The following is a 13,966-nucleotide window of genomic DNA, read 5'->3' as shown; positions in this document are numbered from 1 at the left end:
CTTGCCAAAGAAGTATACGAAAAGTTTTGGATGAAGAAATTGGTCTTAGCAGCAATCAAAAATGTGCAGTGTCAAATTGATGACCTTTTATAATCACTGGGCCACATTAATTTCTATAGAAGCCAGTGACTGGGCATATAACAGCACCAAGATAGTACCCAAGACGAATTTCTACTCCATGGTATGAACAGCAGTTAGGGGAGCCATGACCCAATGATATTGTTAGACTGTTAAGCTTGGTAATGTCCTGAGGACCTGGGCTCGAATCCTACCATGGCGGATAGTGGAATTTGATAAAAATCTGGAAATAAGAATCAAATGATGACTGTGTAATTTTTGTTGTTTGTCAGAAGAACCCAAATGGTTTACTAATGTCCTTTAGGGAAGGAACCTGCTGTCCATAGCTGTCCTGGCCTATATGTAACTCCAGATCCATAGTAGTGTGTTGACTCTTAACTGCATTCTGGGTGGTGAAGGACAGACAATAAATGTTGATTAGTGACACTCACATCCCATGAATGAATTAAAGAAAATGTGCCCAAGTAAATGAAAAAGTCACAGAATATTTATCTGGAAATAAGACTAATGAGGACTCTTAATGACTTTTCTTTGTTTCCTTTTCTTCCTCCCTCCCTTTCCATTTTTTCCGTCCTTTCCCCCACTTCACACTAGGAATCTAGTGCTGTATCAAGATTTTTAGAAATGACTTATGACCACAGGTTATGTGTAGCCAAAGTTAGGTGTTCAGAGGTCAGTTGGTTAATAATATATTGGACCTCAATAAGATGTCAAGAGCATTTGCAATGCTGTAGGCTGTGCGAACCAAGGTCGCAATTCTAGGAGTCATTTGGCACAACAATGTGTTGGGCTTTAGGTGCAGGAAAAGCCCTGAGAGCTGCTAGATTTCAGAAGAAGCCAATGATAGTTTACTGCAGCTGTGAATGAAGGTGAAGGAAACAAACTAAAGCTGCAAGATAATAAAGTGTGAAGCTGGATGAACACAGCAGGCCCAGCAGCATCTCAGGAGCACAAAAGCTGACGTTTCGGGCCTAGACCCTTCATCAGAGATGGGGATGGGGTGAGGGTTCTGGAATAAATAGGGAGAGGGGGGAGGCGGACTGAAGACGGAGAGAAAAGAAGATAGGTGGAGAGGAGAGTATAGGTGGGGAGGTAGGGAGGGGATAGGTCAGTCCAGGGAAGACGGACAGGTCAAGGAGGTGGGATGAGGTTAGTAGGTAGATGGGGGTGCGGCTTGGGGTGGGAGGAAGGGATGTGTGAGAGGAAGAACAGGTTAGGGAGGCAGAGACAGGCTGGGCTGGTTTTGGGATGCAGTGGGTGGAGGGGAAGAGCTGGGCTGGTTGTATGATGCAGTGGGGGGAGGGGACGAACTGGGCTGGTTTAGGGATGCGGTGGGGGAAGGGGAGATTTTGAAGCTGGTGAAGTCCACATTGATACCATTGGGCTGCAGGGTTCCCAAGCGGAATATATTCCAGAACCCTCACCCCATCCCCCTCTCTGATGAAGGGTCTAGGCCCGAAACGTCAGCTTTTGTGCTCCTGAGATGCTGCTTGGCCTGCTGTGTTCATCCAGCTTCACACTCGATTTCTTGGATTCTCCAGCATCTGCAGTTCCCATTATCTCTGAAACTAAAGCTGCATTTGCTTTGTAAACTAACCCAAATTGCAGTTCAGGTAACAAGCCTGGGGTAATATTGGCTTGACGAATGCTATTGTTTGTGAAAAGCTGGAGTTGTACTGGTGATTAAGTGCACTTCCCAGAATGCAGGAAGCAAAGTCCCTGGAAAGGGAGTGGACCCCCAGAAGCTGAGTGGTCTTCATGGCAGCTCTTGAGGGAATTTCAAGGCCAGACCATCGAAAGGTGCAATTGGAGTCCTTTATGAAATTATGTAGTGGCCCGCATTGTAGCTAATGTCTGGGGGAATGCTGAGAAATCCGTGGGATCTGTCTCAGTTGGAATTGCTGCTTGATGTTGTTTGTCTCTTGTCCATATTTGTCCCTTGTTTACTTCAGGATGTTAGAGTACAAGTCATATCCATCTTTGCACTGTCTAAAACGTTTTTTTGTCAGCAATCTTTGCATGTTTGTTTAAGTTTTATTTGTAATAAATGAATGTAATAGAAATAATTAAGAAAATAGTGAAGAAAAGTCTTTAGGAATTGATGCATCCCCGTTACCTTGGTTGTTATACTCTTCTACTGCCACAAGAGTGTAACGGTAAGCTGTCATATACAGAACAAGATGTTATGTACAGTTTCTGATCTGGACTTCATGATTAGACCCTTAAAATTAAACCAGTTATCAGATTTTCATTAAACTACCCACCATGTCACAAGCTTTATTTCTCCTTTGTATGGCAGACGTGCAATGCTTGTTTAGAGCAGTGATCATTCAGAAAAATTAGAGTTCAAAATAGAGACGGTTAAAAATTAGGTTATGTGCTTGTATTATGATGTTATGAGCCTTTAATTTCACAAAATTAAGTTTTTTAATGCATGACTACAATTTGTTTGCTGCCAGAATAACGTTCCTTGCAATTTTTTTTTCCCCTTTTTAAGATCAGATTCCTGAGATTACCGATCTGGAGAATGGTGGCCTGTGTGATATTCGAATCTATGAGTGCAGCAGCATCCGAGTATTTGGTCTGGGCTTCAGGGACTCACCCAGTCTCCAGTGTGAAGCTACTACTCTAAAGGTAAGAGGGAAACACTGATTTGGATGATTTAACAGAATTGTACATTCCCTGCCATTCCTTTGCAGGCTGAGGGTCTATAAAATTCCCCAGATGGCCCTTCGAACTACCTTCAATTTTATGGGGAGCTGGTGAGGCCTAAGGCAGCCAGCCCACCATCTCCTCATTCCTGCTCAGTCTCCGTTTAACACTTACAAGGAAGGGTCAGTGGACCTGAAACGTTAGTTCTCCTCACAGACACTGCCAGAACTGCTGAGCTTTTCCAGCAACTTGTATTTTAGTTTCAACCTAAAGCTGACAGGAAGCGTTCAAGGGCCGGTGGAAAGTGGGCAGGTAACCCAGCTCAGTCCTCAGGTCTTTTCCACATTGCAGGAGACAGGCATGCACTCACAAAGACGCACAAATTCTGACGCGCCATCAACATCCCCCTCCTTCCATCCCCCTACACTCCAAACTGGCTTAACCGTCAAGACCACAGACATCCTGTCTCCAGGTAATGAAAACTCCTCAGTGGGTGCAATCCCTCACTAATTCTTTGTGTGGCAGGAGCAGTATTGAAGTCATGTGATGAACTTTACCTCACTGTCCCTTTTATACACCGTTTATCCTTTGAGTCAAATGAAATCCTAATGATAACTCGACAGCAAAAGGAACTGCCATCTTACTCATAAACTAGATACTGTGAGCTGTTAAAGTGCGATGAACGCATTTTTAAACAAATTACCATAACTGTGAATCATCTGCAGGCAAAAATCTGATTCTTAGTTAAGAAAAAAAACTATTCACATTCTTTCTGTAAAGATTTATAGGATATTAAATGATATGGATTTTTTTTCAAGGACATACAAATTGCTGAGTATGTTTTGCTGCACAGCATGAAGTATGAACTGAAAACCAGTAAGGCCACATTTGTTAGAGATAATGGGAACTGCAGATGCTGGAGAATCCAAGATAATAAAATGTGAGGCTGGATGAACACAGCAGGCCAAGCAGCATCTCAGGAGCACAAAAGCTGACGTTTCAGGCCTAGACCCTTCATCAGAGAGGGGGATGGGGTGAGGGTTCTGGAATAAATAGGGAGAGAGGGGGAGGCGGACCAAAGATGGAGAGAAAAGAAGATAGGTGGAGAGGAGAGTATAGGTGGGGAGGTAGGGAGGGGATAGGTCAGTCCAGGGAAGACGGACAAGTCAAGGAGGTGGGATGAGGTTAGTAGGTAGGAAATGGAGGTGCGGCTTGAGATGGGAAGAAGGGATGGGTGAGAGGAAGAACAGGTTAGGGAGGCAGAGACAGGCTGGGCTGGTTTTGGGATGCAGTGGGTGGAGGGGAAGAGCTGGGCTGGTTGTATGATGCAGTGGGGGGAGGGGACGAACTGGGATGCGGTGGGGGAAGGGGAGATTTTGAAGCTGGTGAAGTCCACATTGATACCATGGGGGTGCAGGGTTCCTGAGCGGAATATGAGTTGCTGTTCCTGCAACCTTCGGGTGGCATGCTCGTGGCACTGCAGGAGGCCGATGATGGACATGTCATCTGAAGAATGGGAGCGGGAGTTAAAATGGTTCGCGACTGGGAGGTGCAGTTGTTTATTGCGAACCGAGCGGAGGTGTTCTGCAAAGCCGTCCCCAAGCCTCCACTTGGTTTCCCCAATGTAGAGGAAGCCACACCAGGTACAGTGGATACAGTATACCACATTGGCAGATGTGCAGGTGACCCTCTGCTTAATATGGAAAGTCATCTTGGGGCCTGGGATGGGCATGAGGGAGGAGGTGTGGGGGCAAGTGTAGCACTTCCTGCGGTTGCAGGGGAAGGTGCCAGGTGTGGTGGGGTTGGAGGACAGTGTGGAGCGAACAAGGGAGTCACGGAAAGAGTGGTCTCTCCGGAAGGCAGACAAGGGTGGGGATGGAAAAATGTCTTGGGTGGTGGGGTCGGATTGTAGATGGCGGAAGTGTCGGAGGATGATGTATTGTATCCGGAAGTTTGTGGGGTGGTGTGTGAGAATGCGGGGGATCCTCTTTGGGCGGTTGTGGTGGGGGCGGGGTGTGAGGGATGTGTTGCGGGAAATGCAGGAGACATGGCCAAGGGCGTTCTCGACCACTGCGGCGGGCAAGTTGCGGTCCTTGAAGAACTTGGATGTCTGGGATGTGCGGGAGTGGAATGCCTCATCCTGGGAGCAGATGCGGCGGAGGCGGAGCAATTGGGAATAGGGGATGGAATTTTTGCAGGAGGGTGGGTGGGTGGAGGTGTATTCTAAGTGGCTGTGGGAGTCAGTTGGCTTGAAATGGACATCTGTAACTAGCTGATTGCCTGAGATGGAGACTGAGAGGTCCAGGAAGGTGAGGGATGTGCTGGTGATGTCCCAGGTGAACTTAGGGTTGTGGTGGAAGGTGTTGGTGAAGTGGATGAACTGTTCGAGCTCCTCTGGGGAGCAAGAGGCGGCGCCGATACACTCATCAATGTAATGGAGGAAGAGGTAGGGTTTGGGGCCTGTGTAGGTGCGGAAGAGGGACTGTTCCACGTAACCTACAAAGAGGCAGGCATTGCTGGGGCCCATGCGGGTGCCACATTTATTCTCAGGTACATCTTAACCAGGGAAAGTACTTAACTTCTATAGCGATAGAATTGAAAAGTCAAGAAATTGAAGACAGTTAGACGACAAATGGAAAGACTTCTGGACACCAGGGCCAGGATTTTTAGTTAGAAAGGTTTCCCATTCTGTCAGTTGAGCAGTTGATGGCTGTGTCTTGCAGGCAATACTGACTTTCCTGTAACCAGTAAACATTCCAAAGAGCAATACTTGGCTGGGGTGGTCCTCGCCCTAACAGCACCAGAAGCATCAATGCACATGGCTGGGACAATGAGCAGTCAACTGAGTTGAAGGCTGTGATTTTCCCTCTTTTCAACGAAGGGCCAAGTGTGTGATATTTAGGCTAACTCGCTGATCCCACTGCCTGTTTCTATATCTTGTATTCAGTATAATTCTACAGAATAACAAGACCTGGAGCTTGATTTTTGGCCCCTACCATGGTCAGTTAAAAAGAACTCCAGTGGCCTTCCTGAAGGTTCCTGGCTCCGAACTGCCATGTGCACACAGCCTGCTCAGTTTGAAGCACCTTCTCCCTTCACTTGCATTACCACTTCCTGCTCCTTTCAAACTGGAAGGCCACACATTGGTTCTCCAGCTTTGCAGATCTCTCCGTCTCCCTTAGTTGGATAAACTGCACAAAGTGTCGGAGCCGATCACTTTGCACCTTGGACAGTAAAATGGCCATACTACTATCCTACAGGCCTGTTGCTTCTCTTGGATGCTGTGGGGGTTAGGCTGGAATGAGAGGTTCTCGTTATTGTTGGCACTTACATTCGCATTCAGAGTGTGTGTCAATAAACTTGAGCAGCATCAAAATCAGGGCAAAGATATGCAGTCTCTATGTAGCAGTGCCTCACTGCCAGGGGCCTCCATATCCTGTTGCGTTAAGGATCCTGCCTTTTACCATTAATTGGGTGGCCTGGGGAGAATTGTAATGATGGTTTCCCCCAATGGGCCTTATACCCATGGCTTAGCTTGATGGTCGGGTTAGGAAATGTGAGGGAAAAATCCTCCTCTAAGGATGGTATAAATGCATGCGAATGTAATGCATTTCTCTGAAGTTGGGGTTCAGACTTTCTGTTGATGCATTATTTAATACTGGCTGACTGTCAGTCAGTCAGACAGACAGACAAATAGGAAAAATGTTCTTTCCACTGCCATGGCATACTGCAATGAGCCAAAAAAAACACAACATATTTCAAAACATTTATTTTATTCAGCTTTATTGATTGATTCATGAATTTTATTAAATCATAGCATAGGATTTATAGATAAGTCCCTTTCAAAAGCATGACCATTGATCTCTTATGGCAGAAGTTAATGGGAAAGTGAGAATAAGAGAGGTTAAGGAGGACAACAGAATCGACAGAGCAGAAAACTCAAGAAGGGATCGTACGGTATGGCCAAGTGAAATAGGGATTGATAGGAAGGGTGAGGGGAGAAACAAATTAAAAATATTATATATGAATGCACGAAGCATAAGAAATAAGGTGGATGAGCTTGAGGCTCAGTTGGAAGTTGGCAAGTATGATGTTGTGGGGATAACTGAGACGTGGCTTCAAGTGGACAGGGCCTGGGAAATGAATATTCAAGGCTATACGTGCTATCGAAAGGACAGACTGGTGGGCAGAGGGGGTGGGGTAGCCCTGTTGGTGAAGAATGATATTCAGTCCCTTGCGAGGGGGGATGTAGAGTCAGTATGGATAGAGCTGAGAAACTGTAAGGGTAGAAAGACCCTAATGGGAGTTATCTACAGGCCCCCAAACAGTAGTCAGGAGGCAGGGTGCAGGTTGAATCAAGAGTTGAAATTGGCCCGTCACAAAGGTATCACTACAGTTGTTATGGGAGATTTCAACATGCGGGTAGACTGGGAGAATCAGGATGGTACTGGACCTCAAGAAAGGGAGTTTCTAGAGTGCCTCCGAGATGGATTCTTAGAACAGTTTGTACTGGAGCCTACCAGGGAGGAGGCAACTCTGGATCTGGTGTTGTACAATGAACCGGATTTGATCAGGGACCACAAAGTAAAGGAGCCATTAGGAGGTAGTGACCATAATATGATAAGTTTTAATCTGCAATTTGAGAGGGAGAAGGGAGAATTGGATGTGTCAGTGCTGCAGTTGAATAAAGGGAACTATGGAGCTATGAGGGAGGAGCTGGCCAAAGTTCAGTGGTACAATACCCTCGCAGGGATGGCAGTGGAACAACAATGGCAGGTATTTCTGGATATAGTGCAGAAGGTGCAGGATCAGTTCATTCCAAAGAGGAAGAAGGATCCCAAGGGGAGGCGGGGGCAGCCGTGGCTGACGAGGGAAGTTAAGGACTGTATAAAAATCAAAGAGAAGTATAACATAGCAAAGATGAGTGGGAAGCCGGAGGACTGGGAAGCTTTTAAAGAGCAACAGAGAATAACTAAAAAGGCAATACACAGAGAAAAAAATGAGCTATGAAGGAAAACTGACCAAAAATATAAAGGAGGAGAGTAAAAGCTTTTTTAGGTATGTGAAAAGAAAAAAAATGGTTACGACTAAAATTGGGCCCTTGAAGGCGGAAACGGGTGAATTTATTATGGGGAACAAGGAAATGGCAGATGAGTTGAATAGATACTTTGGATCTGTCTTCACTAGGGAAGACACAAGCAATCTCCTAGATGCAGTAGTGGCTGAAGGACCGAGGGTAATGGACGAACTGAAGAGTATTTATATTCAGCAGAAAATGGTGTTGGATAGACTGTTAGGTCTGAAGGCTGATAAGTCCCCGGGACCCGATGGTCTGCATCCCAGGGTACTTAAGGAGGTGGCTGTAGAAATCGTGGACGCGTTGGTAATTATTTTCCAAGGTTCTATAGATTCAGGATCAGTTCCTGCGGATTGGAGGGTGGCCAATGTTGTCCCACTTTTCAAGATAGGAGGGAGAGAGAAAACAGGAAATTACAGACCAGTTAGCCTGACGTCAATGGTGGGAAAGATGCTGGAGTCAATTATAAAAGATGAAATTACGACTCATTTGGATAGCAGTAACAGAATAGGTCAGAGTCAGCATGGATTTACGAAGGGGAAATCGTGCTTGACTAATCTTCTGGAATTTTTTGAGGATGTATCTATGAAGATGGATAAGGGAGAGCCAGTGGATGTAGTGTACCCGGACTTTCAGAAAGCCTTTGATAAAGTCCCGCATAGGAAATTGGTGAACAAAATTAGGGCACATGGTATTGGGGGCAAAATACTGAGTTGGATTGAAAATTGGTTGGCTGACGGGAAGCAAAGAGTAGTGATAAACGGGTCCCTTTTGGAATGGCAGGCAGTGACCGGTGGGGTACCACAATGTTCGGTGCTGGGACTGCAGCTGTTTACGATATATATTAATGATATAGACGAAGGCATTAAAAGTAATATTAGCAAATTTGCAGATGACACAAAGTTGGGTGGCAGGGTGAAATGTGAGGAGGATGTTATTAGAATACAGGGTGACTTGGACAGGCTAGGTGGAGTGGACGGATGCATGGCAGATGCAGTTTAATGTGGATAAATGTGTGGTTATACACTCTGGTGGCGAGAACAGGAAGGCAGATTACTATCTCAATGGAGTCAAGTTAGGTAAAGGGGAAACATAAAGGGATCTAGGTGTTCTTGTACATCAGTCAATGAAAGCAAGCATGCAGGTACAGCAGGCAGTGAAGAAAGCTAATGGCATGCTGGCCTTCATCACAAGAGGAATTGACTATAGGAGCAAAGAGGTCCCTCTGCAGCTGTACAGGGCCCTAGTGAGACCGCACCTGGAGTATTGTGTGCAGTTTTCGTCTCCCAATTTGAGGAAGGACATTCTGACTATTGAGGGAGTGCAGCGTAGGTTCACAAAGTCAATTCCCAGAATGGCTGGACTATCATAAGTTGAAAGATTGGAGCAACTGTGCTTGTATACACTTGAGTTAGAAGGATGAGAGGGTATCTGATTGAGACGTATAAGATTATTAAGGGATTGGACACTCTGGAGGCAGGAAGCATGTTTCCGCTAATGGGTGAGTCCAGGACCAGAGGACACAGTTTAAAAATAAGGGATAGGCCATTTAGAACAGAGTTGAGGAAAAACTTCTTCACCCAAAGAGTGGTGGATATATGGAATGCTCTGCCCCAGAAGGCAGTGGAGACCAACTCTCTGGATGCTTTCAAGAAAGAGATAGACAGAGCTCTTAAAGATAGTGGAATCAAGGGTTATGGGGATAAGGCAGGAACAGGATACTGATTGTGGATGATCAGCCATGATCATAATGAATGGTGGTGCTGGCTCGAAGGGCCGAATGGCCTACTCCAGCACCTATTGTCTATTGTGTTTTGTTGCTTTGAACTAGTCAGAAACCAAACTTTTTACCGCATCAGTGACTTCATATACAAAATTAGAGAATCTGGCAGAAATTCATGAAGCTTACCCTGGGAATCCAAGTTGTTCCTAATCATTTGCCCTATTCAAAGAATACTTGAACAAGGTTATTTGTCTTTGCTGTCAATTTCAAACCTGTCACGAATCATACATTGGAGATAGGTTTCCTGCAGAATGAAATGTTTAGCTTAGTTGGCTGGATGGTTGGTCTGTGAAGCTGTGCGATGCCGACAGCATGTGTTCAATCTTCTGCACTGGCTCAGGTTACCATGCAGGCCTTTCCCTCTCAGCCTCTCCCATGGCCTGAGGTACGGTGGCCCACAGGTTAAATTACCACTGGTTGTCTCTATAATAAGAGAGTAGGCCTGTGGCCTGGTGAGACTATATTGACGCAATACAACAATCTTTAATATTTTAAAATATCTTTGTTTCAAATATTTGATTGCAGTTTCAAACAGAAGGAAGTACCACAGTCTAATGTGAAGCTTGCTATAATTCTAATACCATATGAAGGAACCTCATCTGTTACCAGTTCATATTGGAGAAATATTGCCGTGATTGTCCAGTGGGACCTAGGTGTACCTGACAAATGGGCTTTGCTCGGAAAGCTTGTGATTTCATATAAACCTGTTGGACTATAACCTGATGTTATGTTTCTTTTGACTTTGTCCACCCCAGTCCAAAACTGGCACCTTCACATCATCACTAACCTGTACACCAGAGGTTATGCCCATACAGCAAAGGGTGGCTTTGGCAATCATTAATTGGTTGCAAGAAACAATTAAGGTCAAGATTTCTAATTTTGAGTTGTTGCTTTCTTCTGTGGTGGTTAAAGGGCTTGCGCAGATCACAATGTGAATATATGCTTTCTGTTTCCTGTTAATGTGGAGAGCAGTACGTGAATGAAGAATGGATTCTGGGAGCTACGCTAATAACAAAGGCAACATTCCTGAGTACCAAAGCTGTTGATTGCCAAATTCCAGCACTGACAAGTTTGGCCACTGAGACCGTGGATTTCATGTTTTCAGATAAACCTTTTGCCAGGTGGCAAATAAAGGTAAGGCATTGAAACTCCGAAGACTAAAATACTCTAAACTGAAATTCAAACTATACTTTGATGTTGTAACTTGATTTTGGAGTTATTGAATTGTTTGTGTTTAACACTGGGTTTGAATAACAAACTGTTACTATTTCCCCCAAATTCATTTTCTCCTTCATTAATCCTGTGCTGAATATGCAAGGTTCTTCTGGTCACTCATTAGAGTAGCTCAGTTGGGGAGCATGACCTTTTGCTGATGGGGTATGTAAATTCAAAACAAATCTGCACTACCAATATTTCACTGAGCAAGCTGTAATCTATAGGCTTGCTGAGGTTGGAGTGGATACAGTTTGTATTGATTTATTCTAATTGTAGTTATAGATTTCTTTCAGGATTTTGTTTGGTGCAGTATACGTGTAATTTATATTAATTGTATAAATTAAGGTGAAGTGCATTCAGATGGTGGCACTTTCTGACAATTACATGCACACAAATAAAACAAGACGAATTGACACTGGTGGTGGATTGCAGAGTTAGGAGCTGTTCATTTATGTTTTACTTTGTGACTGCATCTAGAACTGAGTGAAGATTAACTTCTGGTCTCCTTTTTCGTAACTGGTTTGACAATGGGTCACATAGAATCATAGAGCAAGGAAGCAGACCCTCAATCCAACTTGTCCGCACCGACCAAACATCCTAAGCTATCTAGTCCCATTTGCCAGTATGTGGCCCATATGTCTCTAAACCCTTCCTCTTCGTGTACCCATCTAGATGCCTTTTAAATGTTGTAATTGTACCTTCCTCTACCATTTCCTCTGGCAGTTTGTTCAATATATGCACAACCCTCTGTGTGAAAAGGTTGTCCCTCAAATCTTTTTTAAATTGTTCCCCCTCACCTTAAGCCTATGCCCTTTAGGTTTGGGCATCCCTTCCCTAAAAAAAAGACATAGGCTATTCACCCTGCCCATGCCACCCCCCCCCCCCCCCCGATCTTATAAACCTCTATAACGTCACTCCTCAGCTTCTGATACTCCAGGGAAAAAGCCACAGCCTATTCAGCCTCACCCTGCAGCCAAAACCCTCCAATCCTGGCAACTTCATTGTAAATCTTTTCTGAACTCTTTTGGGTTTAACAACATCTTTCCCATAGCAGGGAGACCAGAATTGAATGCAGTATTCCAAACGTGGCTTAACCAATGACCTGAACATGCCAACTCATACTTATAATGCACTGACCAGTGAAGGCAAGCTGTTAGAATTTTATAGGTTTCTGGGTTTGTAGGTTTCTTTATCATTTACTGCTTGGTATTTAATGATGGTATTTGTGGAGCCAATTTCTTAGGCACAATAGGGAACTGAGTCTCCAATACATGCTGATGTGAGTTTAGCATTCTGAGAAGAACTGGTAACTTTGGACAGATGGTCTCCAAAACACACTACCAATCATAGAGATTATGTGTAGGAACTCATCAACAACACCATTATCCCATAAGACAATCACCAAGGTAGTTAACGGCAACCTTAATGTGTTGTGGTCTGTTTTCACTCAGCAAATCCTATTCTTTTATTCAGCCTTCTCTACATCAAACGACACAGACTGCCACCAGTAGTAATTATCAAATTTCCATCCTTACAGCAGATAGATATCAGTCTATGAATATTATCATTTTAATGTGTGAGAGCACATCATTAATATAGGGAGTGGAGATTTTCTGATCTGTAAGACTCAAAGCTTTCAGTACTTTCAAGTGAGATGACCCATTGCGACTGGTCACTGGGAAATCCACCATTATAGGTCGAACGTTACAAAAATGGCTAAATGTCAATTTCAGGGAGTTTCATGGCAGGTTTCTTGCCATAAGCCCTGGCAGGCTTTCTAAATTTACAATGCTCCTCTCATTATATATACACCACGCCTCTGTGGCACCACTTCTGCATTATCTCACTTATCAGCAGAAAGTGCACTCGCCCTGGATTCCCATTACCAATGCCATATTCAAACTCCAGCTGTGCACCAGCTGCCAGCAAGGGACTGCCATTCACAGTAATGTTGTCAAAAGTGGCAAACAAAGACAAGTTGGCAGTTGATTTTTTGACAGGGATGTGGAGGTATTGTTGAGTAGAGTGGTAGAGAGGAGGGCTATTTCCTCAAGTTTGCCAGAAGAGATCATGGCACTAGAGCTTGACAACCTTGTCTGAAATTAGACCCTAGGCCAGTGCAATATTTATGGTATAGCATACTGCCCAGCAGTGCAGGAGCATGGTTAATGATCTTCTGCCCTCCGTAAAGATGTGTCACCAGCCATTCTCTGCTGCCTTGCACTCCAGGGCATCTCAGCGGGAGATCCTCAGGGTAGTGTTGTTGGCGCACCCATTTTCAGTTTCTTCATCAGCGACCTTCCCTCCATCGTTAGGTCAGAAGTTGTAATATTCACTCATGACTGCATAACATTCAGCACCATTTGTGATTCCTCGGGTACTGAAGCAGACCGTGTTGAAATTCAGCAAGACCTGGGCAATATCTGGGTTTGTACTGACAGTAGCCAAGAAAAATTAGCACCACACAAGTGCCAAGCAATGACCATCCCCAACAAGAGAGAGTCTCACTTTGATCACTTGACACCCAGTGGCATTGTGACGTGTATATCTGTATTCTGAGTGAATCAATGAACTTGTTACATGTCCAAAGCCAATCTCTGTGGAAGGGAGAATGCAGATGGTCACTGTACATGGAGCATGCCCTGAGGTGTTGGGGACTGCTGGCCTAGATGTTGGCCGGGAGGAGGAAGTAGAGAATCGAAGTCACCAAGTACCCGCTCTGATTTTCATGTTGGGAATTGCCACTGTCAAGTTTGTGTGAGAGATTAGGAAATTGACATGAGTGAGGTGAGATCAGATATTAATGAGATATAAAAACAGGCAAATAAGCATCAACAGCAAGATTCTCAATGCAACTGTGCACATTTTAGGTGAAAAAATTGGATTTTATTTTTCTCAATGCCAACAATCAATTTTTCTACATCTGGCTACGTTTTCCCAATCAACTTTTCACATCATTCAGGGGCTAGGAAATACAGTCCGACATTTGAAAGCCTTGCCTGTTTCAACTACAACCAGCAGTATGCTACTGTACATTCGTCTGTCTGCTTTCTCTTTTTAGTTACTTTTCAAATCTTCTCTGCCAGCATCTTTTGCTTTCCAAACATTTACTGCCCACAATACCTATTTCCTTATAATTTCCTCAGTGCCGATATTAGCTG

The 13,966-nt window shown here is 44.5% G+C and overlaps 1 protein-coding gene across 5 annotated transcripts in view; it reads left to right on the top strand.

The window, feature by feature from the left end:
• The window catches only part of LOC125454026 (von Willebrand factor D and EGF domain-containing protein-like), a 304,266-nt gene that overhangs the window by 171,122 nt on the left and 119,178 nt on the right, over nucleotides 1-13,966 (top strand). For all 5 annotated transcript variants that reach the window (XM_059647440.1, XM_059647438.1, XM_059647437.1 and 2 more), the window contains 2 exons: nucleotides 2,576-2,712; nucleotides 10,563-10,724. In XM_059647440.1, the coding sequence (XP_059503423.1) occupies nucleotides 2,576-2,712; nucleotides 10,563-10,724 (299 nt within the window). The remainder of the gene's footprint in view (nucleotides 1-2,575; nucleotides 2,713-10,562; nucleotides 10,725-13,966) is intronic.

The sequence above is a fragment of the Stegostoma tigrinum genome, chromosome 7 (assembly GCF_030684315.1).
Source record: "Stegostoma tigrinum isolate sSteTig4 chromosome 7, sSteTig4.hap1, whole genome shotgun sequence".
In the NCBI taxonomy this organism is placed as follows: Eukaryota; Metazoa; Chordata; class Chondrichthyes; order Orectolobiformes; family Stegostomatidae; genus Stegostoma; species Stegostoma tigrinum.
This window is presented reverse-complemented; position numbering and strand designations above follow the sequence as displayed.